The 27,130-nt window shown below is 41.0% G+C and overlaps 1 protein-coding gene across 1 annotated transcript in view; it reads left to right on the top strand.

Moving 5' to 3' along the window:
- The window catches only part of LOC117747635 (phospholipid-transporting ATPase ABCA1-like), a 122,399-nt gene extending 98,833 nt beyond the window's left edge, over positions 1 to 23,566 (top strand). Inside the window, exons 42-49 of the mRNA XM_034557023.1 lie at positions 2,021 to 2,083; positions 3,595 to 3,701; positions 5,447 to 5,588; positions 6,519 to 6,653; positions 8,572 to 8,675; positions 9,797 to 9,889; positions 18,096 to 18,339; positions 23,438 to 23,566. Coding sequence (XP_034412914.1) covers positions 2,021 to 2,083; positions 3,595 to 3,701; positions 5,447 to 5,588; positions 6,519 to 6,653; positions 8,572 to 8,675; positions 9,797 to 9,889; positions 18,096 to 18,339; positions 23,438 to 23,566 — 1,017 coding nt within the window. The remainder of the gene's footprint in view (positions 1 to 2,020; positions 2,084 to 3,594; positions 3,702 to 5,446; positions 5,589 to 6,518; positions 6,654 to 8,571; positions 8,676 to 9,796; positions 9,890 to 18,095; positions 18,340 to 23,437) is intronic.
- The last annotated feature ends 3,564 nt before the right edge of the window (positions 23,567 to 27,130 follow it).

Here is a 27,130-nt window from a genome sequence, read left to right as displayed (position 1 = left end):
TGTCACTAAAAAGTAGTATGCGTAATCCAGGTTGATAAGTACTGAGTGCAGCTGCCAGATGGCACTGAAATAATGGTGGATCTATGCAACTCCTGCTTTTATCTAATGCTTTTGATGTGCCAACTGTGTAATAAATGCAATGTCATTGTTTGTCAGGTTTGAAGTGGCAGTTCTAAATTAATATGTTTGCCTGGTAGCATTCTGAATGTATCTGGGATGTTTTTTTTTTAACTTCTTCTTTTTCTTTAATGGTGGATACTATTTAGTCAGGAGATTCCATACAGGAAATGTAGCCTTCATACTTGGAAATGTACGTTGTCACTTTCTCTCTTTTGACATCCACACTTTGAGCCTCTGACACTCACATACGGGCTTGTAAACACACATAGCGCTCATCGAGAAACAGCCAACAGTAGTCACTCTTTCATAACCCAAAGGGGCACAGTGCTGTCCTTGATTTAGAATAGTTAATGTCTTGACTGTCACAGTCAGCAACAACAAAGGCCTTGTCTTGTCTTGTCTTTTTGTGCTCCAGTAAGACAACGCTGCTTTCAAAACATGTCAAACACTAACACCGCTGGTAGTCTTGGATGTGGAGAAATACCTCATGCACTAAATATCTCATTTTGTTGAATGTTCGACTGGTGAAATTCTCTTACGGTTGTCAAAAATACACAAACTAATTATAATAATCCTGGCCGCTTCAAGTGGGAGTTACTTTTTTTTTTACAATGTTTTGGATGATGCAGACTAGAATGCAAATGTGCATGAATCAGGCTGGTCAGCGGGGGAGGGATGCAGCATGGAAAGATGTGGTACAACATCACCTTCTCGTTTCCAGTGTCACTTAATGGTCTTAGCGGGATGCTGGCGAATAATCAGAATGTGAGAAGTGTTGTTCTTTTTCCCCTGAGAGATGGGACTCCGATGGCCTTTTCCTTTTCTTTTCTAGTTTTCTAGTTTTCTTTTTTAGCAAAGGTTGGATTTTTAGGGATGGCGGTGTTCATCCGCCGCACCGTCCTTCCGTTTGGTTAATGTCAATTGGATAAATGTGGAATATGGTGTACATATTCGTGGTCACTAGACGTTGTGTTTTAATAACGGATGAGATTTACTACCAACGGTTCATAACAGGAAATCTCTAAAGCTAAAATCAGCCTTTTTTTTGTCACTAATGTCAACATAGCATGCTAATACGCTCATGTTGTCTTTACATTACAATCTTAACAACAATATGCTAAATGTATTAGTTATCATAGCTGCAATTTTCCAGATTTTCATACAGATAAAGGGTGCGATGTGCTTCATTAAGCTCAATGGTTTGGCTTCACCGCCTGTGACTTTGTTTGTTTGTTTTTCTTTCAGTGTTACGCTCTTATCAGGGGCATTTCCAGCAGCAACAGGCACCTGTTTAAGTTCGACATCACGTCCTTACACTGTCCATGGTTTGGCTATAGACTTATACCATTTGTATTAGATTTCATAAAGTACTTTTTAAGATTAAGGACAACATGCTTTTTCACCAAAGTCATCTCTGTATATTGACACCACTAAATGCAGCTGCAGTAAAGCTGGTGTCCATACATAGGATGTTGGGTGACTTGTGAGTGTGCTGAAGGTCATTGAGGCTACTGAAGTGGTACTCAAAGTGGAGACAGATTTCCTCATGAATACTGTCATGCGGTCACAAATACTAATGTCTAGGTCCTCCTCTTCTCCTCCCTTGTGGAAGTGTCTTAACTTTTTACTACCTTTTCCCAACTGGATGGCTATAAATGTTGCAAATGATCCTTTCTTGATCATTTATTGTCCTCCTCTTTCTCTGTCTCTCTCTCTTCTGCTTTTCCCACCTGCTCCCTCCATCTCTGCTCTTCCCTGCTGCTCTGGGCTATCGCTCCATATTTCGTCAGGCTATCCCCTCTGTTGTCTTCCTTATTGTCTGCTCCCCACCCGGTCCTTCCCCCTGCCTTCTCTTCCTCTGGCTGGCTGGTTAATTCATTTTATTGTCGGCTCCCTGCAGGTATACTCTCGGAAGAGCAGCCCTGCTGTGGACGGGCTATGTGTTGGAGTAGCTGCCGCAGAGGTGAGCCAAATGCTGCCGAATCCCACATGCACCTCTTCAAGCCGAGAGTCCCTTTGATTTTGTCCGTGCAAGACGACTTTGCGGCACCTCAACATTTGATTAGTTTTCAAAATTCACCAGCCGCCAATCATTCCATTCTCTGTTGGCTGTGAAAATAACATTTGAATACGAATTGACAAAAAGTATACATCTTCGAGTAAAATTGTATAATAATGACATGTTGACACACGAGAGCAGGGAGCAATGAGCAGATTTACGCTGTCTGCGCTTTGATTTGCATTTTTCCAGTTATTTCTTGAAGATTTGAATTGTTGTTTGGCTCCGTCTTGTTTTTACTGAGTCGAATAAAAATATCTTCCAAATGCTGATTACAGGAGGCGTTAGGAGAAACACTAATCTCCTTATCGGGCTTGTTTTCTGCCATTGTATTACTGCCAAGCATGTGTGTGCTAAAAACACACAAGCAGGCTAGTAGAAGAGCATTGCCAGAGCAACGCAGTCTGTCAAGCAAAGGAATGAGGACCCAGTGCTGTTGACTTCAAAGCACTGCCAAATTAGCAGTGGGAAACGACATCCACCAAATACAACAAAGAATACACTTTTTTTTAACTCCGGAACCTTTGTGTGAAATTGGTGTTCTATCAATGTAAAGCATCCTTATACATTATAACATGTTATACATTACACATACCCATACACACACACACACACGCGCGTGCGTGCGCACACACACCGCTGGAAGCTTCATTTAAAGATAATCTCAAATGCTGACAGGCAGTCGTGCTCGATGGGCTTTCCGGTGGTATCAATCCTCCCAGCTACTGTTTACTCAAAGCCCAATGTAAATGCCAGTGGAATATTGTGATTCACAGGGCTCGACTGATCACACACTGCATTTCCATGCATTATTTACATCGAGCTTAGTCCTCAAACTATGCATTCACAGCACAGGTCACAAACAAGCAGGGATCAATGAATGACAGAAATCAAATATTTATGCCGGAGCCAGAGCACCTAAGGCGGGTCGCATGACCGCGGGGTTGCGTAAAGACTTCCTGCCCAATGCCCTCCAGAGGGAGGTAAAAATCAGCAGCATCAGAGAGAGAGAGCGAGAGAGAGAGAGAATTGTTGTAGAAATGTAAAGGGAGTAGAAATGTTGTTGGGGGTGGGCGTTGTTTTGTTTTTTTTACAGTATTAATTCCTGTGTGCCTGCCATGTTGATTTAGTGTCTGTTGTCTTGTTTACGTACAGAAATCAGGACATTAATTTGTTGTTTTTGCTAAACACCGAACCGGTCATGCATACTCTATATATTGTAGGTTCAAGTATTCTGTATGTCGTGAGCAAATATTTACAGTATATAGATACACTTCATTAAAGGTGTTAATGGGTTGTGTTTATTCAAAAGAAAACGTGTGTACATGCAGAGCATTTGAAATGTCATCCAGCAGCATTGTCTGCTGTCTGTATCCACCAAACACTGTGTGAAGCCTCCCCATTGTCTCCGTCAGTGTTTCGGCTTGCTGGGAATCAACGGGGCTGGGAAAACCACCACGTTCAAGATGCTGACAGGAGACATCCCGGTCTCCAGTGGAGAGGCCTTCCTAAATGGATACAGGTGAGGCGCTAACTCCCACTAGCGCACCAAGTAACTCATCATAATTAGCCACCCAAGATGGCTGCTCATATGGGGATCAAGCAGAGGTGTTTTTTCTTCTTCTTTTATAGCTCACACCGTTTCTTCGCTTCTCTTGTTCTGCATAACTCAGCTTTCTATTTCTCCCTCTCTTTTTTCTTGGTAGTTTTGATATCTTTTATAGGTTCTGCCGTCTCTGCCTTTTCAACTTTGGTTTCTCTCATGTCATCTCACTGCGATATTCTCAGAAATGCTGAAAACTCGCTTTCTTTCTGCCTCTTGCACATATTTCATTCCTTTTCACATCCTCGCCCTGTACCTTGCTGTTTTTTTTTTTTTTGTCTCTGCCTTACAGAATCAGTCATAAGAAATCTTTGCCAAAAAAAAAAAAGAAAAGAAAAACACCTTGACACCAACCATATGAGGCTTGAGCGAAGGCAGTCTTGCTCTTCTTTATTTTTAGAAAGAAACGACTGTGTTTCTTTGCCTCGACATGCATCTCTCAGGCTGCACATCCGAAACATGGTCGTTGTGTAGCTGCGGTTGGTTTTTTTGCATCACAACGGTTCCTGTAGTTGTTAATTTATACATCTGGTAATTGACTTGGTGTTCAACAAAGGAAGATAGCTGAATAAAGCAAGGCTTAACACAACTGTGTTAATGTTGATGAATGTGGGCAACGAAGATCAAAGACAAATCCAGAGACCTTTAGGGGGAATAAAAACTGAAAAGAGTTTAAAAAAAAACAGATGGCAGTACGCCTACTCTTCGGTTTTTGTCTTTCTGTGCATTGGCAAGAAAAATGATCGTCAGAAGAGAAGAAGCAGCATCTTTTCAATGGATGTTCTTGCTCTCCTGACGACTGTCTGTCTTATCACAAGGAATAGTTTTTCATACCCGCATTCGGCATCTCCTCACCACCTGGTGTGTTTCTGTCTGTAGAATGCAAAAGACAAAAGCTTGCCGGTGTAACATTGGCAGTCTCTTGTTATATAAAACAACCTGAAAAACAACCTAAAAAACAAACTTATTACCTCGGTTGTGATTGTGTTTAATACATTTCTAACACCTTTTCAATGATTGCCGTGTGTGTAAGTGGCCTCTCAGCCACACATTTACCATTATTATTTTTCTTCTACTCTTTCTTTCCAAGCGTTGGATTTATAAAAAAGTCAAATTTAGCCGGTATGCTTTTAGCCAAACAGTGTTATTGTTTGTCTAAAAGCATTTTTTTATCAGCACATTGAAAATTGAAATGTGCTGATAGCAAAAATGTTAGCCAATAGTTTAGGACCCGTTGTATGGCTGGGACAACATTGATACCTATTGTATGATAGATTGTATTCAATTATATTCATCTGCACTGTTGACGTTGTATTAATAGTTGGAAGCGCATTAAATATGCTTTATCAAATATAAAACATAATATAAGATAGATAGATAGATAGATAGATAGGTAACAGAATATAAAATGAACCACTCTTTTGCTCTGTATTAGTTTACAATATTTGTTTCTTTCGTATCAAGATAGTGAATGTTTGAGGAATCTCTCCAAGCAAATCAATTTTAATCTCAGTCCTCTTTGAAATTAAATAGGCAACATAGTTGACTTGCATGCTTTTTGGCCTTCTAACTGTTGTCTACTTGATATCATACTCCGTCAGGCAAAGGCATTTAATATAACCTTGATTAAATCCATTTCTCTCTAATTATATTCTCATCCCCAGCATACAAACAGAAATGAGCGAGGTGCACCAGAACATGGGCTATTGTCCCCAGTTTGATGCTATTGATGACCTGCTGACTGGACGAGAGCACCTTGAGTTTTACGCCAGATTACGAGGGGTACCAGAAAAAGAGGTCACCATGGTAACCGTTACATCCTTTTCTACATCTTGTCCATGTACATTGTAAACAGGGTAAGGCGTTGCTCTACTAATGGCTGCTGCTGTGAGGCATTATGTTTTTAAAATAACTAGCAAATGTAGAATTGTGCTTATTTCAGAAAAAAAGCACAGCTACTTACTTTGCTTCCAGAATGTTTTTTGCTATATTTTTTTTTACCAACAAATGATTTCAACTAGAATACATGCAGGGCAAGCTGAAGTACATGTCGAAGTGATAGAAAACCTCAATGGGAGAAGCCATACATAATGAAAAATGGCCAGTGGTGGAAAAGTATCAGCTGTGGGTTATGGCTCTACATTATTTACCATGCCCAGTGGTGTGGCCGGTCCTATGCGGCCTCCCTGCCCTCCTTTTCCACCGCCCTCTTCTACAACAAGATCAAAAGAGGAATAGGCTGGCGGCGACCATAGTCCTCAGACCCGGGCGCCAGGGCTTTGATCTCGTAGCTGCACTGCAAAATGGATACAATTTCTGGCGCTGCTAGAATAACTCTTCATTTGAATGTGGCCCATTGTGATGCGCTTTGTTTTTGGTGACAATGCTCGATCCAAATTGAGGCCTTGAGAATTCACATTTGTATTATCAGTAAACAGAAATGTCACACGTATAATCAAGAAAGGTACTAGATGCCAAATGCAAGTGCCTGTTTTTTTTTGTGACACCTCGACATGATATTGTGCCAATGTTGCTTATCGCAGATGTTCGACAAGACGCTGTTTAAGCAGAAAAGAGAATAGTTCCTTGACAACCTGTGGTTAAGGTCCTGAAGTGATGCCAGCTGTCACAACCAGAACGCTTAAATACATTGGAGATTTAAGTCAAAACATTTATGTGAACAATCTTCTTGACACCATAATAGCTTTGGTCACTTTTGATTTCTCTTTTCAAAAGGTGGCCGAGTGGGGGATCCAGAAATTGGGGCTGGTCAAATATTCCAGCAAGTCGGCAGGAACCTACAGTGGTGGGAACAAACGCAAACTTTCTACAGCGATAGCCCTGATCGGTTGTCCGCAAGTAATTTTCCTGGTGAGATATATATTTATTGATGTGTTGTACGTGGGGAAAAATGTGATAGTCTATGAGATGCTGTTTTATTGAGACTTACGAGTGTAATACTGTAAATCAATATTGATGTGGTGCAGATGTTTGGTTAGAGCAGATCAGTTCTGTTTCTCTTTAACAAGCACGCAAAGACGCGACTCGCAGTGAGAAGCTGACGGAGAACAGGCATTTGGGATAATGTACGCTTTCAGAAATGAGTAGCAAAAGACACGTTTTGGATTAATCTGGAAGAATCACTTGTGGACGAAAAGGTGTATTTTTCAGCGGTCACTCACTGGTCCTCTTTTAATGATTTTTTTTCAAGAGAGAAGCAATTAAAAAAACGCAGAGCACACAGAACAGTATTTGCACGTGTTAATTTCGTATTCATCAGGACTTAAACTGAGGGCAAAAGCATTTTCTGGCTGATGGAAGATTAATGAAGGCGTGACTCAGAATACACTGCATCACATGCCTTCAATTAAGCAGCTTTAATGTGCATTAGGGAAGTTAGATTTTGGACTTGTTATCCCCATGTCCTACCCACCACTTCACACGGTCCAATAATTTAGACATATTGCATTATATGAATATATCTTAACATAACTTCTAGCCCACAGATATCTTCCAATATGCCACATTATTGTAGTCTGATTTGGTGCCTGGAAACTGCAATACATGCTTTACTTAGCATGATTTAAAGTAACCCATCAGATGATGCTGCTAATAACAATTTTAGTCAGGTAATGAAGTTTACTGTTCATTTACAGAATAATCTTTCCAACCATGTCTCCTTTTTGGCTCAGTGCTTAGCCTATCGAGCTGCACTGTTCCAAACCTACTTGTTTACCCGCCTTGAGCCAGGCTAGCCTTCACTTTGAGGCTGTGGGATAATGTGTTGTCTGTGTCAATTTCAGTATTGTGTGCTAGCCGAGGGGGAGTCGAGGCGGCCTTGAGGCTGTGCCACGTAGGGTTTGCACAGGGACACATTGGGCACGGTGGTGGAAATGCCCCATGGGATTTGTAGGATTCTGCTAGTGAGAGAGAACCAGGCCTGGAACGAAACCAGCCAATGGACTGAGTACTGTCACTCTCTAATCATGCATGGACAGACTAGCCCTGAGGAAGAAGAAACACCAAGTCACTGAGACTGTGTGTGTGCGTGTGTGTGTGTGTGTGTGTGCGTGTGGTGCTATGTGTGTGTGTGTGTGTGTGTGTGTGGTGCTATGTGGGAGAGTGCTCCAGGATGTGTTTTCGATATGTGTACATGGCTATACTCAGAATTCTCCCAGACTCATATGTGTATTGTTCCTTACACTTCTATATCTTACTTATGTGTTTGTAAACACGCAACATAAGATTGACAAAGCAAGTGTGTTATTAATGTGTTGGGGCGACTGTGGGTCAGTGGTTATCAGGTCCGTCTTTCAATCAGGGGGTTGGTGGTTCAATCCCCGCCCTAATCGATGTGTCCTTGAGCAAGACACTTAACCCAGCATTGTTCCCTGTAGCGGTGTCTACGGTGTATGAATGTAACATGATTGTAAGTCGCTTTGGATAAAAGCGTCAGCTAAATGTAATGTAATCGGGTCAGAACAGCTTCAACGTACCTTGGCCAAGTTGGACAAGTCTCTGGGCCTTCGCTGGACAGATTGAACACCGTTCTTCTTTTAAAAAAAAAAAAAAAAAAAAAAAAAGTTTCTCCATTTGATGTTTTGTTGACGGTATCTCAAAAGCCGTAATCTTTCAGCTGTGTTGAGATGTGCTTTATGTTGCTTGTAAGGTGCCCATTATGTTTATCCACACATCTATTCAGGTGTTTTCATTTCCCGTCTTCATGTCTGTTCAAACACGCATGTTTTTTAAATGATCTGTGAAAGTAAACAGTGTACATTCATTACAGGATGAACCAACGACTGGGATGGATCCCAAAGCCAGGCGCTTCCTGTGGGACTGCATCCTCAGCGTCATCAAAGAGGGACGCTCAGTCATTCTCACATCACACAGGTGCGACGTCACTCTAAATCTTCACATTTTCTCTGATGGATTCACACTTCAATATTTTGAACCTTCACCAGGATATAGCAGAGCAACCGAAAACCATAAAATGAACGTGAGCTGCAGATATTGTAGTTTGAATTGATTGAGGTACACTTTAGTTGCAAGGTATTGTTTCCTGTGTTAATGTTTGGAAACACACTGGTTGGCATGAGGGCATATTGACTGACTGCAGCTTTTTCCGCCTCCATGAAAAGAGAAACTGTCAATATCCTTACTGGAGTCCTCTCCTTATCCAAGACTTCCTGGAGCAAAGTTACTCCCAATATTTTAGACGAGAGAGGAGAAAAAGATTGAATGCCTATTTTTTTGTGGAACTTAAAACTTGATGGCCCGGGTCGATATGAAAGATTTAACAATTGACGTGCCTATTCATTTGACTATTTCCTAAATTGCTTAGGTTTTTTTAAATAATTTGTGCCCCTAGCAGTGCGTATGAATAATCTGCTGTTGTTTATTTATTTTCTTTCATGTTTTCCCCTTCATGGAGAAATGAAAGCATTTGTTTTCCGCCATGGCAATGTGGCTGAGCCGCATCCAATCGTCCATGGCATGACCAGGTGGTTGTGTTTTGTTAAGTGGCAGATTCACCAGGTTTTACAAAGTCATAATCCTAATTGGACCATTCCTCAGAAAGGCTTCACAGGTTTTGCCTCCACTACAAATGAATCCTGCTCCAGCCCAATGCAGAAAGAGAACTACAGATGGCCCTTTCCCATCCCTCTAATAACCAGATTTGTCGTCCATTTAAGGTGTCAAAGTAAACATGTACAAATGCTCTAATCCAAACTCCAACATTAGAAGAAGAGGTCACAGTAAATCAGCGGAGATATTTCTCAGCAAAAATAATGTGAGATTGATTGAGTTCTGCGATGAATGTTCTCGTCTTAAATACATAACATTTTAGAGCTTGAATGAGGTAAGATATTACAAGAATCCTTTAAATACCCCCATCATACTAAGAAGACTAGTTTTAGGATATTGTATTTCATCTGGTAAGCAGGAGGCTCAAGCATATGATATTATTGCTGCTTCTCTTCAATGCAATATCGCCTCTTTTCTTTCAATAGTATGGAGGAGTGTGAAGCCCTGTGCACACGCATGGCCATCATGGTCAATGGACGCTTCAAGTGTCTCGGAAGCATCCAGCATCTCAAGAGCAGGTAAGCGTCCTTCTTTTACGACCGCGTCCGTTACACCAGGAGGAGACTAAAACAAATTATCTTTGCAGCTCCTTGAATTGAGATGAAAGACATCTCTGTGTCCCACTGAGGTGTTATGTTATTTATATATAAGGTCATGTGTATTGGTAATAACAAGACAATTATTCAGGTTTTTCCAGGAAGGAAAAGGAAGAAATGCATATTTTTCTTTCATCCTGTATTACTCCAGCTGAGAAAGACTCTATGGGAGATACATAAAGAATAACAGAATGCATCAAAAGGTTTGCAGTTAAACTTCACAATGTCATTATAAAAGGAATGCTTCAACATTTTTATATAAGCTTTCTTGCCTAGCAGAAACAAATGAGCTTATCTTCGATTAAAGACTGAATACTACGAGCCTGGCATATTTGTATACTTTGGTTTTGTATGAATTAAAGTTAATAAACCAGATATACTATGTCATCAAAGTGCTTTCGAGGTTCTGGTAGATGTTGTTTATCTCCGGATAGAGCCGGGCTAGCTGCTTTGCCCTGTTTTCAGTCTTTATGCTAAGCTAAGCTAACCAGCTGCTTGGCATGATAATGTCATCAGTCCTCTCATCTCACTGTCAATCATACGAACAATAACAATTAAGGTATCTCCCAAAATGTGAAACTGTTTAACTTTATATGTTAATATTATATACAGCTCCAAGTTTCTAAATCTGATTTTCGAGGTTCAGTGGCTATGTAATGATAGTGTATTCATTTGTTTTGCTTACCATGAAGCTTCGTCTTAATAAACCCACATATATGCCCTATATATTTTGGTGGACGTTTCGAGACTCATCAACTTGATTGTATTGATTTTACATGAAAAGATCCATATATGAGGCAAATGGGCAGACAGTCGGGTCTATCGGCCTCAGGTTAGTGTCCCAAGTATTTCACCATTATCTCAATTTCACATGTGTTTCTCTCCAAACCCATACATTCTATTTCCACCATGCTTGTCGTTATGCACATCCTTAATAGGCTTTGTGCATTCGCCCCTAACTTCTAGAACTCGGACCTCCTCTCTGATATTCATCTGACATTTCCCAAGGCCAGCACTTATGTCCCGGGGCCCTGCAAGTAGCAGTGAGACCGATCCATTACCTTAGGTACAGTCTGGTGACATTATTACCACTCCATTGTGCGATGTTCTATGATTCTACACACACACACACACATACAACAGGAAGATGTGGTGGCAATCGTTGGGTGGAGAGAAAGATCAATACACCTGGGATGAGGGGAGGAGCAGACCATTTTTTTAAAAGTTGGGCCGGGGATTAGGGGAAAGGCCTGGAACAACAAGGGGGTGGGGGGGTGCAACCGTATCAAGGGTATTTCACTTCAAGAGTACTAATGTCATATCACTGGCCACTGTCTCACTGTGGAGAGAGAAGAGGTAGATTGTGGATGGGGCTAAAAAGGAGTGAGGAGGGACAGTTGAGAAGCAAAGGGCTAAAGTGGGAGAGCGACGTACCAATCAGTCCGTCCCAGATGTTAGGGTAATTGACAGATCCGATGTGTCAATTACATCCTGTCTGTAGGGGGAAGAGCATGGTGGTGTAAATAATGAATGAACCATGCAGGGGATATAGGTAAGAGCCATTGGAGCAAGGGGGTGATGGTAAAAAGCAGCGAAACAAGGGAGGAGAACAGAGGGTTAACACATGTCCTACTTCACTTAGCATGCTATCGGGTAAAAGGGAATCACACGTCATAAGACATGAGACATGAGATAAGCATGACGTCGACACCGATTTTTGCCGTGCTTATTTTAGATCTCACACGGACAATTTACATGCTATCAGCTCTTGCCACGCAGTGAATAATTTCTAATTAAGCGTCCCTATCTCCTCAACGCTTGATGTAATTAATGTTTCATGAGGTGTGGGACCCTGTTAATGACTGAAAAGGCAATTAAGGGCCGTCTTCCATTTGTTTTCTTTTCTCGTCACTATTCTGCCACTGCTATGTTGCCCCCCCCACCCCCCCCCCCCCCCACCCCCCCCCACCCATCACACACAACAACAGACACACACACACACACACACACACACACACACACTGGTTTAGTATGTGGTCCACCATCATTTAAGTCGTTGTGAGCCTCATTAATCCAGCTTTGTAGGGTATACACTGAACATGTCATGTTTGTCTCCACATCTGACTCCATGATATAAGAATGGAGGGGCTGCTTCTCATGAATGCACAAGCTGTTGCCAGTTTGCAGATGGGAAGAGTTCCATCACACAGCAGGGGTTGAAGTAGAGAGGGGAAGCATGCCGATAGAGGCAGGTGCTGTACGCCATCGTCACACGTCGTGAGCGCTTGACCTGCGAGGCTGGAGGAGGGGGGGGGGCGCTCGCGCTCCTTCCCCCCCCCCACCCCCAACGTCTCCATCTCTTTTTCATCACAGGCCCCTGGAAGGAGTGCAGAATCTCACCGCGGGGGAAGCGCTCACATTTTGACCCCCTATTGCTCACTCTCCCACATTCGCAGCCCCTTGCTCCCCCATCGCCTCCTCTCCTTCAAAAACCTCTCACCATATTACCCTTATTTATTCCTCCCTCTGCTACTCTCAGGTGGCAAGGCTTCCAACCCAGCCATGCAAGTGCTTGTTAGTGCTGCCCCCCTTTAGTTCAGTTGTGACCCTGTCTTTATCACTGAGATGCCCTTCTGCTACTTTAACAACCCCCGCCTCTACATATCAATCAAGGCCCAAATGAGCCCACATAGTCCATTCAAACTGCTGAAGAGGTGGTCAGCATGAGAGAGGGGCTGAAGAATTGGTTTAGCCGGTGAATTCTGAACATTAGGGCGGCCATTTTAAGAAGCCCTTTCATTATTGTCCTCCATGGCTGTTAAAAACATCGTCCTCCATCCCTCAACAATCACACTCCTAGGAATTTATGAAAGCTGACAGAGAAGGGGGGGAATATATAAGCAAAAAAAAAATGTATGAGAGGCTGTAAATTAGTACAGCAGTGTGCTGGTATGAAAGCTCCCAGGTGTTAAGTAAACCCAAATGAAGTGGAGGAACCAATAAAAGTGGCTTCAAAGATCCCCTATAATCATGTCAGTTAGAAAGGACACCCGCTAGCCGGTGGCGGATTTTTCACTGATTGATATCATTCATATCCCCTCTTCATAAAGTACCTGCAGTAAGCACACACCACAGCTTGGAGTCTTATTTACTCCTTCCTTAAAGCACGTCATGATATAAAAGTGGAGGGTAAAAGTGCCTTAAGTGCATTAAGGTAATGTGATGTGGGCACTGAAGAGTTTTTACAAGAGTGGTGTCTAAAAGTTTGGATCAATCCCCTGAAGATGACGTTGAGAAGTCCAATAAACTTCTTCCCACTCCTTCTGCATCCGCTCTGCAGGTGTGCCATTAACTAAATAGTGTATGGCTTTTAAGTGTGTGTCACCGGCGGAGATGGATGACAAAATAATTCTCTCTACGGTTTATGATGCATCAGCAAAGTAGGTGTAATTAGGACTGCTCGAACACTGACAGACACAGATGGTACACTGTATTATGTAGTATACATATCTGAGAGCTCTCCATATATACCTGCTGTATCAGTTTCATCATAGCTTATTTTTTAAAGGCAGGCTAGCATCTATATTTGATCCTTCATGGTCTACAGAAATTGCTACATGGCTAGATGCCTTTTCATTGGATGAACCATGCACGCTTGAAAATCCTGTACTAATAATTGCACAGGGCAGATGATGGCATTCATGTGAGATTACTTTTAAAACACAATGACATAAACAAATATGCCTTGTAGATAGAAGCAGACTGTCACTTCTGAAAACTAACAGCAAGGACAGATTTAACAGTTTTATTTGAACACAATAATCTTCACTCAAGGTCCAATCTACTTTTTTATGTGAAGCTGTCAACTGCATCTTAACACAGTGTCTGCACACTATGACTATATCCAAGGTCAAAGACAAAGTTCATTATTGAATGAAGTTTCATTCTTGGTTACTTTAGCCGCTCGCAATCTCACACAGAAATCTCATGATTGCTTGAAGGCCCTGACTTAAAGCACACTTGCCACTCCAACCACAATGATAACACTGAAAACTCCAATGTGTTACAGTGCCAGAGGCCCCCGGTTAGCAAGCACATCATTAATTTGTACACATTCATTTTAGATGAAAGATCAAAGCTATAATAACAATGTTCTGAGTGGACAAAGATAACCTATCCATCAATCCCTCCATCCATTCATCCACCGGACTCCCCTCCCACTGCCCGTGGAGCCTCGGCTTAGAGCTCTGTTAGCTCCCCCTCCAGGAACTAAGGACGTTTTTTGGATGACTTCCTGCCTGATCAAAGCGTCCGAACACCCGTAGCCACGGCGTGACCTCTTGCCCCGCGTCCGCCCTTCCCCCCTGCGGACACAAATACAAGGTTTGGCAGTGGCGAGGGTGACCTTTCTAGACGTCGTTAGATGAAGGAAGGCAGCAGAATTATTTTCTGCCTGTCATGCCCTTATCTCTGTGTCTGGCTGTTGTTTGTTTTAAATTACATGGAAGAACGACTTTCCAGCAGGATCAAGGCAGAATAATGAAAATGAAGGAGAGAACTGCAGCTATTACAGTGTCTCTGCCATGCTGTGTTGAGCTGCTGTATCATTTCCCTAATGTAAAACAATATGAACGGATTAGTTGTGACAATGCGGTGCAGCAATGACATAATCCATTCATTATTTCCTCTTTGCTATGTCCAACCCCAAATTGCAAATATCTTGCTTTTAGCTTTAAAATCACCAGTCGCCGGCTGAAAGCTTATTAATTGTTTCAAGCTTGCTGCACGATTGTTTAAAGATATCTCCGCAAAACTTTCCTTACACGGGCAGAGTTGATTCGAGGAGAGCAGAGACAGGCAGTGTATCAAAGATGAAAGATCTTGTTTTGTTTTGAATACACAGGGAGAGTAAAAATGATGAATATAAAAGAAAGATATTTTCTCCAAAGTGTTGCCTGAAGCCCCTGTGTGGCTGCAGACAGAGAAGAAATATAAATAAGTTAAGCATGAAGAAAGAATGACAGAATGCTAATCGCTAAGCCCTTTTACCTTCGCTGAGGAGCAGCATTTCATTACTCACGTACACCCCAAACCATATCGCCAACCCTTTTAGCCACAAGGCTTCCTGGCATTATTGGATGTTTGCAAAAATGTTTGTTGAATCTTGGCAGTCCTTGGACAAAGCACATTTCCTGAGCCGGCAGCTATAATAAACACAACAGGATTATGGTCACAGTCTTGATTGGATGATGAATTAAGCTCGATCTGTGAGGATGGCTGTGATGTGTTGGTGGTGGTGTCTGATTACAGACTGTGGAGTCTTGTAAAAATCATCAAAAATGATGTGGCTGCGTCCTGGATAAACATTAAGCTCATGGAAGATGGTGCTGCGTGTGCAAATCAAAGCACGACGATTATACTGAATATTTTATATTTTTTGTTTTTGACAGTAGGAAATAAAAATCATTAGATTTTTTTTTACAGGACTCTCAATGTTGCACAGGACTACTCTGTACCTTACAAAGCCAATTTGGGCTCAAAATGTAGAACATTCTAATAGGAGATTTATTCAAAGAAAAATTCAATGAGTACCTTGCCAATAATTGCATGTGTTTCCCCATTATAAATAATTACTGTACATACAAGTTCATAGTCCTACTAATATTCCTAATTATTATAGTCCCTTTATGCATAATTTCATTAGAAAATATGAATCATAAACATTTGAATAGAATGGAATGAAGACATGAAAATAAGAAATTAAATAGTTTGAATTTCAACTAAAGGGAGCATCTTAAAGAAGGACAAAGCACTGCTGCGATGGCTGTTTGGTGCTATAATACCAGAGTTGCTGAGACCCCTACTCCTCTGATGATAATCCTGCTTTTCCATTTGCACTTTGAGATGATGAGGCTATATGTACACAATAAACGACCCTCAAAAGCACGGCATTTCATAGCGAGGTTGAGCAGGGCTCAGGTCAGTGTGGAGTATTGTGTGGAACGGTTGAAGGGCTGTCTAAAGGGCAGCTGCTTAATGAAGTGCTAAAACGCTGATACATGCAGGGCACCCATAGTTTTATCCACATGATGTGTGATTAATAATATGTCTCCGAGGTTCACAGGGATGCTTTTGGTCACCCGTGGTGTGCCGCCCCTTAAGAGATCAGAGTACAAGCGTAATTCTCAGATCCTCCCTATATAGTGGTTGTGGATAGCATGCAGTTCGGTCAGCTGCATCACGAAATGGGAAGAAGCCATGTCTGCATTTGTGTGTGCATTTTAATGTTTAATTTCTCCCTTGGGTTTTAGCCAATCTAAGTGTGTGTATGTTTAAACTATGTTATTTGTTGTTTATTTATATTATTTGCTTAACTCTGGTATCAGACCACAATGCTAACAAATACCAAATCTAACGTACTCCTTGTAGCAGGAGGAAGAAGTCACTGAGCATGGTTACATAATGATATTGCACGGTTGATTGGTTCAAATGCCAGCTGTAGATTTATGTCAACACACTTCTGACTTCTAGTAGAAGATAGAAGTCTGGCTCGTCCAATCATAATACCATAAAATTCCAGCTAAGCAGGGTTCAGACCTGCCAGTCAATGTGATTCTAAAAGTCGCATTAAAGAGACACTCATGCATTCTCAATGAAAATGAATATTAAATAAGCATTCCCATATACAATTAATGCAGAGTCACACTAGTCTTGCTTTGTTGCTCTTCAACTTCAAGCAGTCATGTTTAACTAAAGGGACTCTGCTGCCCACAGGCTCCATTCATTGTGCTTCTCAGTACCAGCACTGAGCCTCACTTCCACTCTCACTCCCTTAGGGATCGTGTAGGCATGCAGTTTAGTCACCATATCTCTAATTGCCACTAAGGGAGCCTCTGATTCTCATTGCTTGTTGCTCTGTACTAGCCCACAATGGACATTTCCATAAGTAAATCCAACATTAGGGAATTAATTAGGCAGAAAACAATGGGTCATAAGAGTGCTAACGACAGAATAACAAGGCACAGAGTCTTATTTGGAACTCACCAGACGTTGCATACAGCTAGGAAGATGCAGAATGCAAATTAGCTTTAGAGCTTAGCTGTGACAATATTTTATGTCCGGGCATATTGTTCATGTTGTAGAGCTATACCAGTAGCATGTTGACACATTTTCAAAACTGTGGCTGTTCGACGCCATGGGTAGTATATTGTATACTAAGTAAAGCAGAGAGGATATTAACGCTTGGAGTTTCTTGTTCCTTTGATAGTTAGCTTTTAAGTTTTCATAGGTTGTCGGCCCTTAAAAGCAATTTCTGTCTCCTTTGGCTGTTTTGCTTGACACAAATTGACGCTTTCTTTGACATTTGGTGCAGACGATTGTGTTGAAACCTATTATTACCTCACAAAGTTGATCCAGTTCTTGTATTGTTGAAGTCAAGCTGCTTTTGCTTTCAGGTGCTTGCGTCTCACCAGCTCCTCTAGCTCACCACATCCAGAGAATAGAAGACCAATTATATTTTGTCATCTTTCTTGCTTCCCGTCTCGTCTCTTCCTTCCAGTGCACCACCTTATTATTCATCCCCATGCCGTGATCACAGAAGAAAAGAAAAGTTCATTATTTAGATGACCAGCCGTGAGCAATTTGGCACTGGCGTGGCATTCATGTTTGCAATTACAGAAAGCTTAACCTGATGTCTAGCTCTTATGTCCTTAGAGGACAACAAATGTCTGTCAAAGAATTGCCATACAATTATTTTCCACTTTCACTGACATTGTTTTTGTTAAAAAATGCTGAAAATGTCTATTTATTTCTGTATACTAATTTCAAGGGGGATTAATTTTTTCACAAGCTCGGTTATGTCAACGATTGGGAACACCCCTGATTTTTGGGGGATTTTGAGAGGACAAAAGTGTTCCCTTCATATAACCGCTGTAAAGATAGTACATATTGGTACCAGTTTCTACACTGTTTATGATGTACTTATTATTGGAGCTGAGGTTGAACTTCAAAAATTCACACCCTTGCCAAAATGATTGCCATATGCAATAACCATTAACATCCTAAAATGTTACCAAGCCAAAAGTGCCGCTCGTCATGCGTAAGGGTTAATTGTGGCTTCTTATTCTAGATTTGGTGATGGCTACACGGTGATTGTGAAGGTTGGTGGCTCTTCTCCTGCATTGAAGCCAGTAGAGGACTTCGTCCAGCAGTCGTTCCTGGGCAGCGTCCTGAAGGAGACGCATCACAACACTCTGCAGTATCATCTCCCGTACACACAGGGAGCTTTGGCCAACATCTTCAGCCAGTTCACTCGCCATCAGCAGAGGCTGGGTGTGGAGGACTATTCGGTGTCCCAGACCACGCTCGATCAGGTAAGGCCCCAACAAATCTGTCATTTCTCAAACTGATATACTGTTCCTTTGACCAGCAATCCATAGTATCATTCCATTGTTACTACTATACAAATTCGGCAATGCATTTATTCATCAATCATCTTTTCAAGCAATATATTTACAAAACATGTTAATAATGCTTTACCCACACGGGGTCCATGTTTACACATGCTTTGCACAGTTGTGGCTATGCATTTGGGGACCTGGCAGGCTCTCAAAAGAACAAAAGTAGAACAAACAAGCCATGCATTTGGTTGTTTCCAAAGGTTTATTCACAGCAAAGAGTTGGTGGTGACATGTTCTTTTATCCAGATGTACTGTAATGTAGTATTCTTGGCAGAAGAGCATCAGTGTTTGCTGATTTATGCTTGTACAGTAGCAGGGGATGCACAATTAGAATCCACATTTCACTTCTGGCCATGTTCTTTGTCCCACTGTAATTCTGTGGACTGCCAGCTCAGTTTAACACATCATTAGGGCAAGTGTCACTGCCTGCAGCATTTTAAGTGCTCTCAGTTAATGCAAGTCTGCTCAGTTTAGGATAAGATTTAAGATCTATCATTGCCTACGCTTTGTCCTCTCCCATTTAGGCTGTCAGACTGATAGTTCAGCTGCCAGGTCCCAGTATTGATCAAGAATCTGGACTGAGGTGTCCTTTTTTTATATAAAAAGCTCCCCCAGCCAGTGACAGTTGTTTATTATTTCCAGTCCAAGTGCACTAGCTAGACCCCCTGAATGGTGAGATAAACGGAGCCCTGGCAGGTTACGGGCTGGCTTCACCTTGTGTTTTCCAAATGGCCCCAGGGACCTGATGCAATCAGCCGCTCAGAGGAAAGTGTGTCTGGTCTTGCAAGCCCAGCATTAGCTCAGCAACAGTAGACCAGGTGGGAGATGACCTCTGAGGGGTCCAGACACTTCTCGGTCCACTCTACAATGGGTTCAAAGGGGGGCGGGGCGGGAGGGGGTAATGCAAATTCATCTGTGTATTTGCACTGTTGTATTTGAATCAAATGATGTGATATAAAGAATTCCAGGAATGTTAAGCATTTCATTATCAACTTGATCTCCCTGCAGAGAACCTGAAATTGAAGCTAAAACCATATTTTGTAACATTATTTAAGTAGAATATGCCCTTCAGAGAACGGAAGGTGAAGGGATTTATTCGTTAAGCTAAATGCTTTAACTGAGCCCCGTTTACAGTCGGGTTGGTTTCTTTTCAGGATTTCTAACAGAACTCACAGATCATTGGTGTTCAGCCGTACTGCCGCCTCCAACCGTGTGATTTTAGTTTTAAGATTTTTCGTCAACTAACCCCACATTCGGCACTGGTCAATATTTACCAGATAAGAGGTAGTAAATAAATCATACTTTGACCAGGAGGTCACGTTATTAAAACACATAGGGGAGGACTGGAGAACCTGTGGAGACCCAGACTGTCACCTTTCAGCTGGTGATTTATAGAGAGGAGCCTTGACCTATAGTATAACACAAGACTTGCACTACAATTAATATTGATCCACACAGCCTGCAGCTCAGGCATTAGCACTGATGGCCGAGACAGAGCAGAGCAGATGGAGCTTTTGAAAGGAAAAGTGACTTTCTAAATGGTCTTATCGGAGCAGATTGTGTGGAAGGACTTTGCTGCTTTACGTGTTGACAATGGTCCACATTCAACCTTTAAGTTACATTTTATATGTGGTCCTAACTAAAATTGTATTCAACCTTAATAACAATATAGTTGCATTACACACTATATGATAATAATAATTTAAAGTAACCTGTCCTCTTTATAACCCTCAGAGTTAATGGGACACAAACCTATCCTGTCTATTAAATCTTTTAATTAATTAAGTTATAAAGTGCTATTTGAATTCCTTCCCCTCACATGCTCACACACTGAGTATTGTATAGATAATATATACGTCCAATTACTTCTTATTTATAGAAAAGACGCAACCCTAATATAAATGTGTACATTTTTCTAGAGAATGAACAATTATGGGTAAATGATAAGGTGTAATGATGCTTACAAGCCAATGTGAACTTTAAGTATTTAGAAATCATTTTACTACATGTAGTATGCATCATTTGGAAAGGTATTGTAGAAAGGGTTGCTTGTTGTAAAAAACCTGTAGATAATTATCTTACATTTTGACAGGTTTTACTTACAGGTGTCCAGGAACACAACGCCAAATCAATGATATTGTTGCCTCATATTTGCATATAAAAAAGACAAGTGTATGTTTAAAGTGATAATATGTCAAAGTTGTATTTAAGACTTGTTGCACTGCCCCCAAATTACCCACAAAAAAAAATTACTTTCAAATGCCAAATAGCATTCAATGGATGGACTCGGCATGTACAAACGACCTCGACTGCATTGTGAAATTATTTTTTTCCACTCTAACAAAAACAAGCTCTTCTGCCGCTAAAGAACATTTGCAAAGTTTGTGTGGTATTAAGCAGTAGAGCATGAACATGTGGATGACGTGTATGTAAGAATAACCATATTTCATTCTGCAAAAGCTCCTTTAACATACAGAAGAGGATTATTGGGTGATTCACGTCCTTGCCCTCCTCTGTTCTGTCTCAACAGGCATTAAATAAACACCTAAATGTTGCCTCTGCAATGTAATTCATGGCGGCATCCATCTGTTATTAAGAAAACAGCACTCGACAGCACTGCTGTATGACATTCAGGTCATGAGTGGTTGGCTAAATACAGAAAGTGTAGATTATGAGGAAAGTCAAGCAATGAATTAACCGTGGTAGCACTTTTTTTCAACCCTATTAGGATTCCTATAAACACTTAAATACAAACAGTACTTCGTAATTCTATTGCAAAACTATACAGCCATGACTATGAATATGAAATGCCTTGCATGCCTCAGCACATCAAGCCAGTGGCAAGGTCAGAGGCCGAGAGAGATGGGTGGAGGCTGTGTTTGTAGCGACTGTCATTCTTGTCCTCCAACTCATTCTCCCCTGATAAGATGCCTTGACATCTATGACCTTGATACATACCGCTGATGGTCCGCACACACTCAGAGGCATACTTTAGCCTCAGGCATTCTGCAGCCGTAGCTTGTTCTTCCATTACAAAGTAGTCTGCTGTTTTACTTTTAACGCGCCAGCAGCTCCACGAGTTTTGAGGTCAAGAAGCTTTACATATGTAGGTACCAAATTCCAATTAAATGGAACAAACAGTATTTGTATTTGTCTGGGGGAAAGAAAATGTTGCTAAAGCTTTGGATGTACAGTACACAAAGTTGCAAAAGCCTGTTTTACATTGGCGTGAACAAAGGACCATAATCTGTGCATTACAAATCCTGAATGGAAACACCCAAATAGATTCAATGAAATCCCTAGTTTAAACAATCAAACTCCTTAGTAAAAAAGCAGAATTTGCCACCAAGCAGCCCTTGAGCGATGCCTTTAACTCCACTATCTCCACACAGCAAGCAGGCTGTGTTTGAACCCTCTGGCTGGCTCCTCTGTGTGGGGTTTACATGTTCTCCCCCCCCCCCCCCCCCCCCCCCGTGCCCTACCTCTGTCCTATGTTAGCTGGGATTGGCTCCAGCCCACCCTTGACCCTGAGTAGAATAAGTGATATGCTTCAGGCTTTGTCTGTACTGGGTTGCTTCCAAGAGTGTGCTGTGTTTTTTTCCTGTAAACAAATATGTTTGCTCAGTAAACTTAATTACTTACTTACTTAAACGTATCAACTGTAATAACACTAGGACCATATTGTCAAGGCTGTGAGCAGGACTTTATGTTTGATGGTCAATTATAAATTGTCACACTTATTACTGCCATGCACCCAAGATGTACTTTACAAATTACATTATACTTAAAAGTGTGCCGACAAGCACCAGTGAAATGTGTTTATGTATAGTTTGTACGGTGTTTGTTTATTCGGTACACATATTTGCTTTTTATTATTAGTTTTTAGTTTGTAAGCAGAGAGCTAAGCTAAGTTAATTGTTTCAGTGCTCAAGGTCCATATTTAATGCACAGACATTAGAGGGAGATTGTCCGTCTTGTGTTTAACAAATTCATGTTTCTCAAAATGTCCGACTAATATTTAAAGGTTCCGATGTAAATACAATAATATAGCAAACAAATGCCTCCTGTCCATATTTTTGCTGCAGCAGCAACGGTACAACTTCAGAGTAATAGGCAAACCTCTTCCTTTGTTCAGAAAACAAAGTTTTTTAAGTCTATAGGCTTTTTCTTTATCATTAACATTACATTTTAAGGGAACCGATTATATAAATTGGCTAATTAAAAACCGAACCTTCAAAGACTGAGAGGGTAGATCTTTCTCACCCTGTTTTAATTAGCTGAGTCTCTCAAAAACAAAAAAAGCCTGAAAGGGCACTACTGTTTATTCCTGTTCATTTATGCTCTATCGCAGGTATTTACTTTCCATCCCATTTCATTTATTGGCGATGCAGCTATGAAAAAACATTCATTTTGAATTGGTCTGGATGATGTTTTTTCCTCCAGTGAAAATGTTAATACAATCTATTAATTGGCATATCCTTTTACATTCACACAGCCACTACAAATCTTTGAATGAAAAAGCAATGCTCTTATCATTTTTTTTATGACCCTCTTTTCTTCCTGTGGACTAAAACATTGTGTGTGGCTTTATCACAACAGACAGCTAATGCTAAGAGAATAAAAAGCCTGGACTACAGCGATGTGGACGGCAAAATACACAGCGCTTTTTATGAATGCCATAGGATTGATTTCTTCTGACATTAAATGGGTATCACAGAGAGAAGAATGATTGTTTTATTCTCCTTCTCAGCTGGTCAAAGATGTCAAACTGACATTCACTGTGTGAGCCTCGACGCTGACTTGATGCTCCATAGCCCTTGTCTGGCAACTCATTCACATGCACCCCGTTGTCTGTACTGCTATTTCTGTTTGTTTTTGAGGCAGAGGGTGGGGGAGAGCAAAAATGAGATGGGTGGAGAAATGTCCACAGGCCCTTCAGCCTTGTGTGTATTCTACGTTTTTTATCTTGCATTTGACTTTAAGTACCTTCTTGTCCCCGTTGATATTCCAGGTCTTTGTTAACTTTGCGAGGCACCAGCACGGGGAAGAGAACTCTCAGGCCTATGACAACGCAGTGGACACTTCAGATGAGATGCCAATGCAGTGCGTGAAGACCTCCCAAGAAGCAGAGATGGTGTAACACCTCATCATACGCGTGACACACATTACACTTACAGCGGGCTGGCAATCTACTTCAAACAAGCGTACATTTGTGTCATTTCCACAGGCGCCAGGATGGGCTCAACCTCTTTTGCATTGGTCAGTCCCCAAGTGCACCATTGGCGACAGACTGTAATTGTTTGTGTTGTTTTCCATAACCATCTTTAACACAACTCGTCTATATCTCGAGTTGCAGTGAGTACACTGCAAACACTTTTATGCTTTCAGGCGTTTTGTATTGCCTTCAAATATTTATTCTCCTGCAGATCATATTTTTCTCAGTTAATGCTGTCTCTGCAAAGTCCACACCATAGACTAGAGAATATGGATGTAGTCTCCGTAACCTCTCCCATAGGTCTCTGAAGAGCTGTTGTAAAGCTCAAAGTGTGTGGCTCAGGCAGGCTCCAACTTGGGTAAAGACGTGGCTCGTCAGAGGAACTGAGGTGATGCAGCAGATAAGTTACAGCTAGGGAACCGGCACCCACCTGCCCTCAATCATTTCAGCTTCAAGCCTTAATATAATTCAAACGTGTGTGTTGCATAAAGATCCAACCCCCGTACTGTTGAAACAAAGATAATGCAAACAAGTTAGCTCAGGTTTTGGTAGGGATGATTCTGTCCTCCCAAACATACATAGGGACACGACCCTACCGGTCACATGCAGACACCTAGATCCTTATATTCAACAACCAAGACGACGCCACTTGGATTTAGTTTGGAATATATCGCTGACCTCAGCATTAGTGGAGGAGAGTGCAAGGACCAAATGATCTTCCAAAAGCATCACACTTTGCAGATTATTTAGGACACCTCAGGGTTGAACTTCAAATTGAATTATGTTTGAGATGTTTTGTTGCTTATTATGATCATATTCTGAAATGTAAAACGGTGTAATAGAGAGGCGCTTGCCCTGATGTTTTAGATAGGTTACACACATATACATATTAATACACATCAACAAGCGACTACATGTAGGAATGTTTGTCAACACATTGATCCACAGTTAGGTCCTACCTCATATTGTGATTTTCTGAAAGGCACTTTAATGATTGACTTTGTTTAAAAAAAAAAAGAGAATAATAGCAACTCTCTCTGATGTGATGGCTTTGAACAATTTAATGAGCCTCCAATCAGCTGTAGATGGTGTTCAATCAAAGACATTGAGGTTACAGCAGAGGAACGATGAGTCAGCCAGCTGTTAAACATGTTGGGGCTGCAAGAAAGACAACACATCCCATGTGTGCTTACAGATAACTAATTTTCAGCGCTTTTGAGACTGTAACTGCAGTTACAGTCGATACATGTTGTCACAATGTGCCTTTTAAACACCCGCGCGTGTGGAAATGGGCCCAAGCAGCACGTCTTGTTTACCATGTTAAAGAAATACTTCGCCCACAAAACCCATTTGTATATCAGTTACTCACCGCGTGTGATTGTGTGTTCATGTTTGGGAAATAGTGCGCATGCAACTAGTTTAATGAGACTTGGAATATACTGCACGAGTTGTGTGAGAGTTTGTAAAGGGATGTTGTAATATGGTTTAGACGGGATGAGTAATTGATTTAAAAACAATCATTTTGTGGGTGAAGTGTACCTTTCAGATGTGTAACATTATATTGATGTTATTTCCTGTTGCTATTTTTTTTTTTTTACCATTTACATAAAGCAGTTAAAAATGATAATGTTTGCAATTTTTTGGAAACTGTAACATGGAATGTATGTCATCGATGTTTTAATTAAATTACACAACATATCTGTAATATGTGCAATTTTGCCTCAGGAATCTCTACATTTAAATGTCGAGAATAGTTCTTGCTGCATTCTTTTTCAACATTATCTTCTGTAGTGTAACGGTGAGACACCGTAAATGGCCTTTGATTACAAACCCGATGCTGCTTACATTACTTGGCACTTAGTCCAGAATGTAAATCCTTCGTCAGTTCTGGTTTTCTTTGATAACTTGACATCATTTGACTGTCATGCCGGTCGCAAAGAATAATGAATCCTATCTACACTGAATCCTGCCAAGACAAATTAAACATTTGCACAAATTGTAACGTGACTTGGATTTCGATTTTTGCACATTGCTTTATTTGTACACTGAGTTCAACGTTGCAGTTTTATTGTCTTTCTTTTCACTCCTTCGTGTCTTTCACTTTGAGTGTAGCGGTAAGTTGCAGACTCCATCACACATCCATCCTTTAGCTGAGACCGTGGGATGCCAGATACTGATTGCACCAGAGTGGGGAAGGCATTTTGTATGTCACATTTAGTGGGATGGGAGGGGACATTCTGTCTGCCAGATGCCTGAGCATGAATTCAATTTCTTGTCAAACTATATTACACGGATGCTTTTACTGTGTTTCTTTTTTTATGTTCCTTTTAGCCCAGCAAATTCAAAACCAGTATTCCTTAGGTTTCTTTTTCTCGATTTTGTTTATATATCACAACATATCTAGCTCTTGTTTTGGAGCAGCTTTCCTTCCAATAATTCATGAAGACGTTTCATTTTTCTGTATATTTTTTTTAAACATTTCCTATACTGATTTCCTGCCTTTTTTTTCCTTCTGGATTAGACAGACAAAGCTCGCCTGATCTATTTAAGTGCCTGCTCTACTTTTACGTCTAAATTATAGATATACATGTATATGTGTTTTCTTTTCCCTCTCAGCTACACATGTGTTTGTGTTTGCTTGTGAGTGGCAGTCAGAGGGGGTTGAGGATAGCTGCGATCCTCTGTAAGTTTTCTGTCTTTCACCCAGATGAAGTATTTACTCCCTATCTTCTTGGGATGCACATCTGAATAAAAGAGATCCATGATGACTCAGAGCTATACAATATATATTCATTTATTTTAATAAGTATGTGTCATGTTTATTTCTTAAAGTTTTAATGACTTTCTCTGTTGTGTCATGATGTACAAGATGTACAAAGCTCCAGTCTGAATGAAAAAAAAAATCATTAATATGATATTAATTGTGTGATATAAAGACATTTAATTACATATGCAATAGGCTTTATATACAATATAATTAAATTTGATATGCAATGTTATGAATTTCCTTAAGATTATTTTAAGTGAAGAGCTTGATTTCAAGGGCCATTAACGGTCTACAAGAATTAGCAAATCCTCTAATTGTATGACTCTAAAATGATCTCTATTGTTCTTCGATGGCTCCCTCAAATCCACCACTCATATTTCCCTTGTGCGGTAAGAAGGCTTAATCTTGGCAAACTGTTGCTTTAACTGCAGTATCTTGAGTTGATGTTTGGTCTTTTTCTGCATGTATCACACCTCTTGTCTCTCTGCTCATTAGAGCGCCACGCTCTGGGGCACACCGCCAGAGGCAATCAGTCAGGTGGGAACTTCACGGAGGCGATAAAAAACACGTCCTACGGTAAGATTACTTGTCACATTCCGCCATTATTCCCTTGCACTTTACGTCTGAGTGTAATACTGCGAAGGCAGAGGTCACATTACATTACAGAGCAGGAGTGGTGAGTGTGTGAGGGCTGTTAATTAATTTGAGTCGTTGAATCACTG

The sequence above is a fragment of the Cyclopterus lumpus genome, chromosome 18 (assembly GCF_009769545.1).
Source record: "Cyclopterus lumpus isolate fCycLum1 chromosome 18, fCycLum1.pri, whole genome shotgun sequence".
Classification (NCBI taxonomy): Eukaryota; Metazoa; Chordata; class Actinopteri; order Perciformes; family Cyclopteridae; genus Cyclopterus; species Cyclopterus lumpus.
The sequence above is the reverse complement of the archived record's forward strand: the minus strand, read 5'-3'. Positions and strand labels throughout refer to the sequence as shown.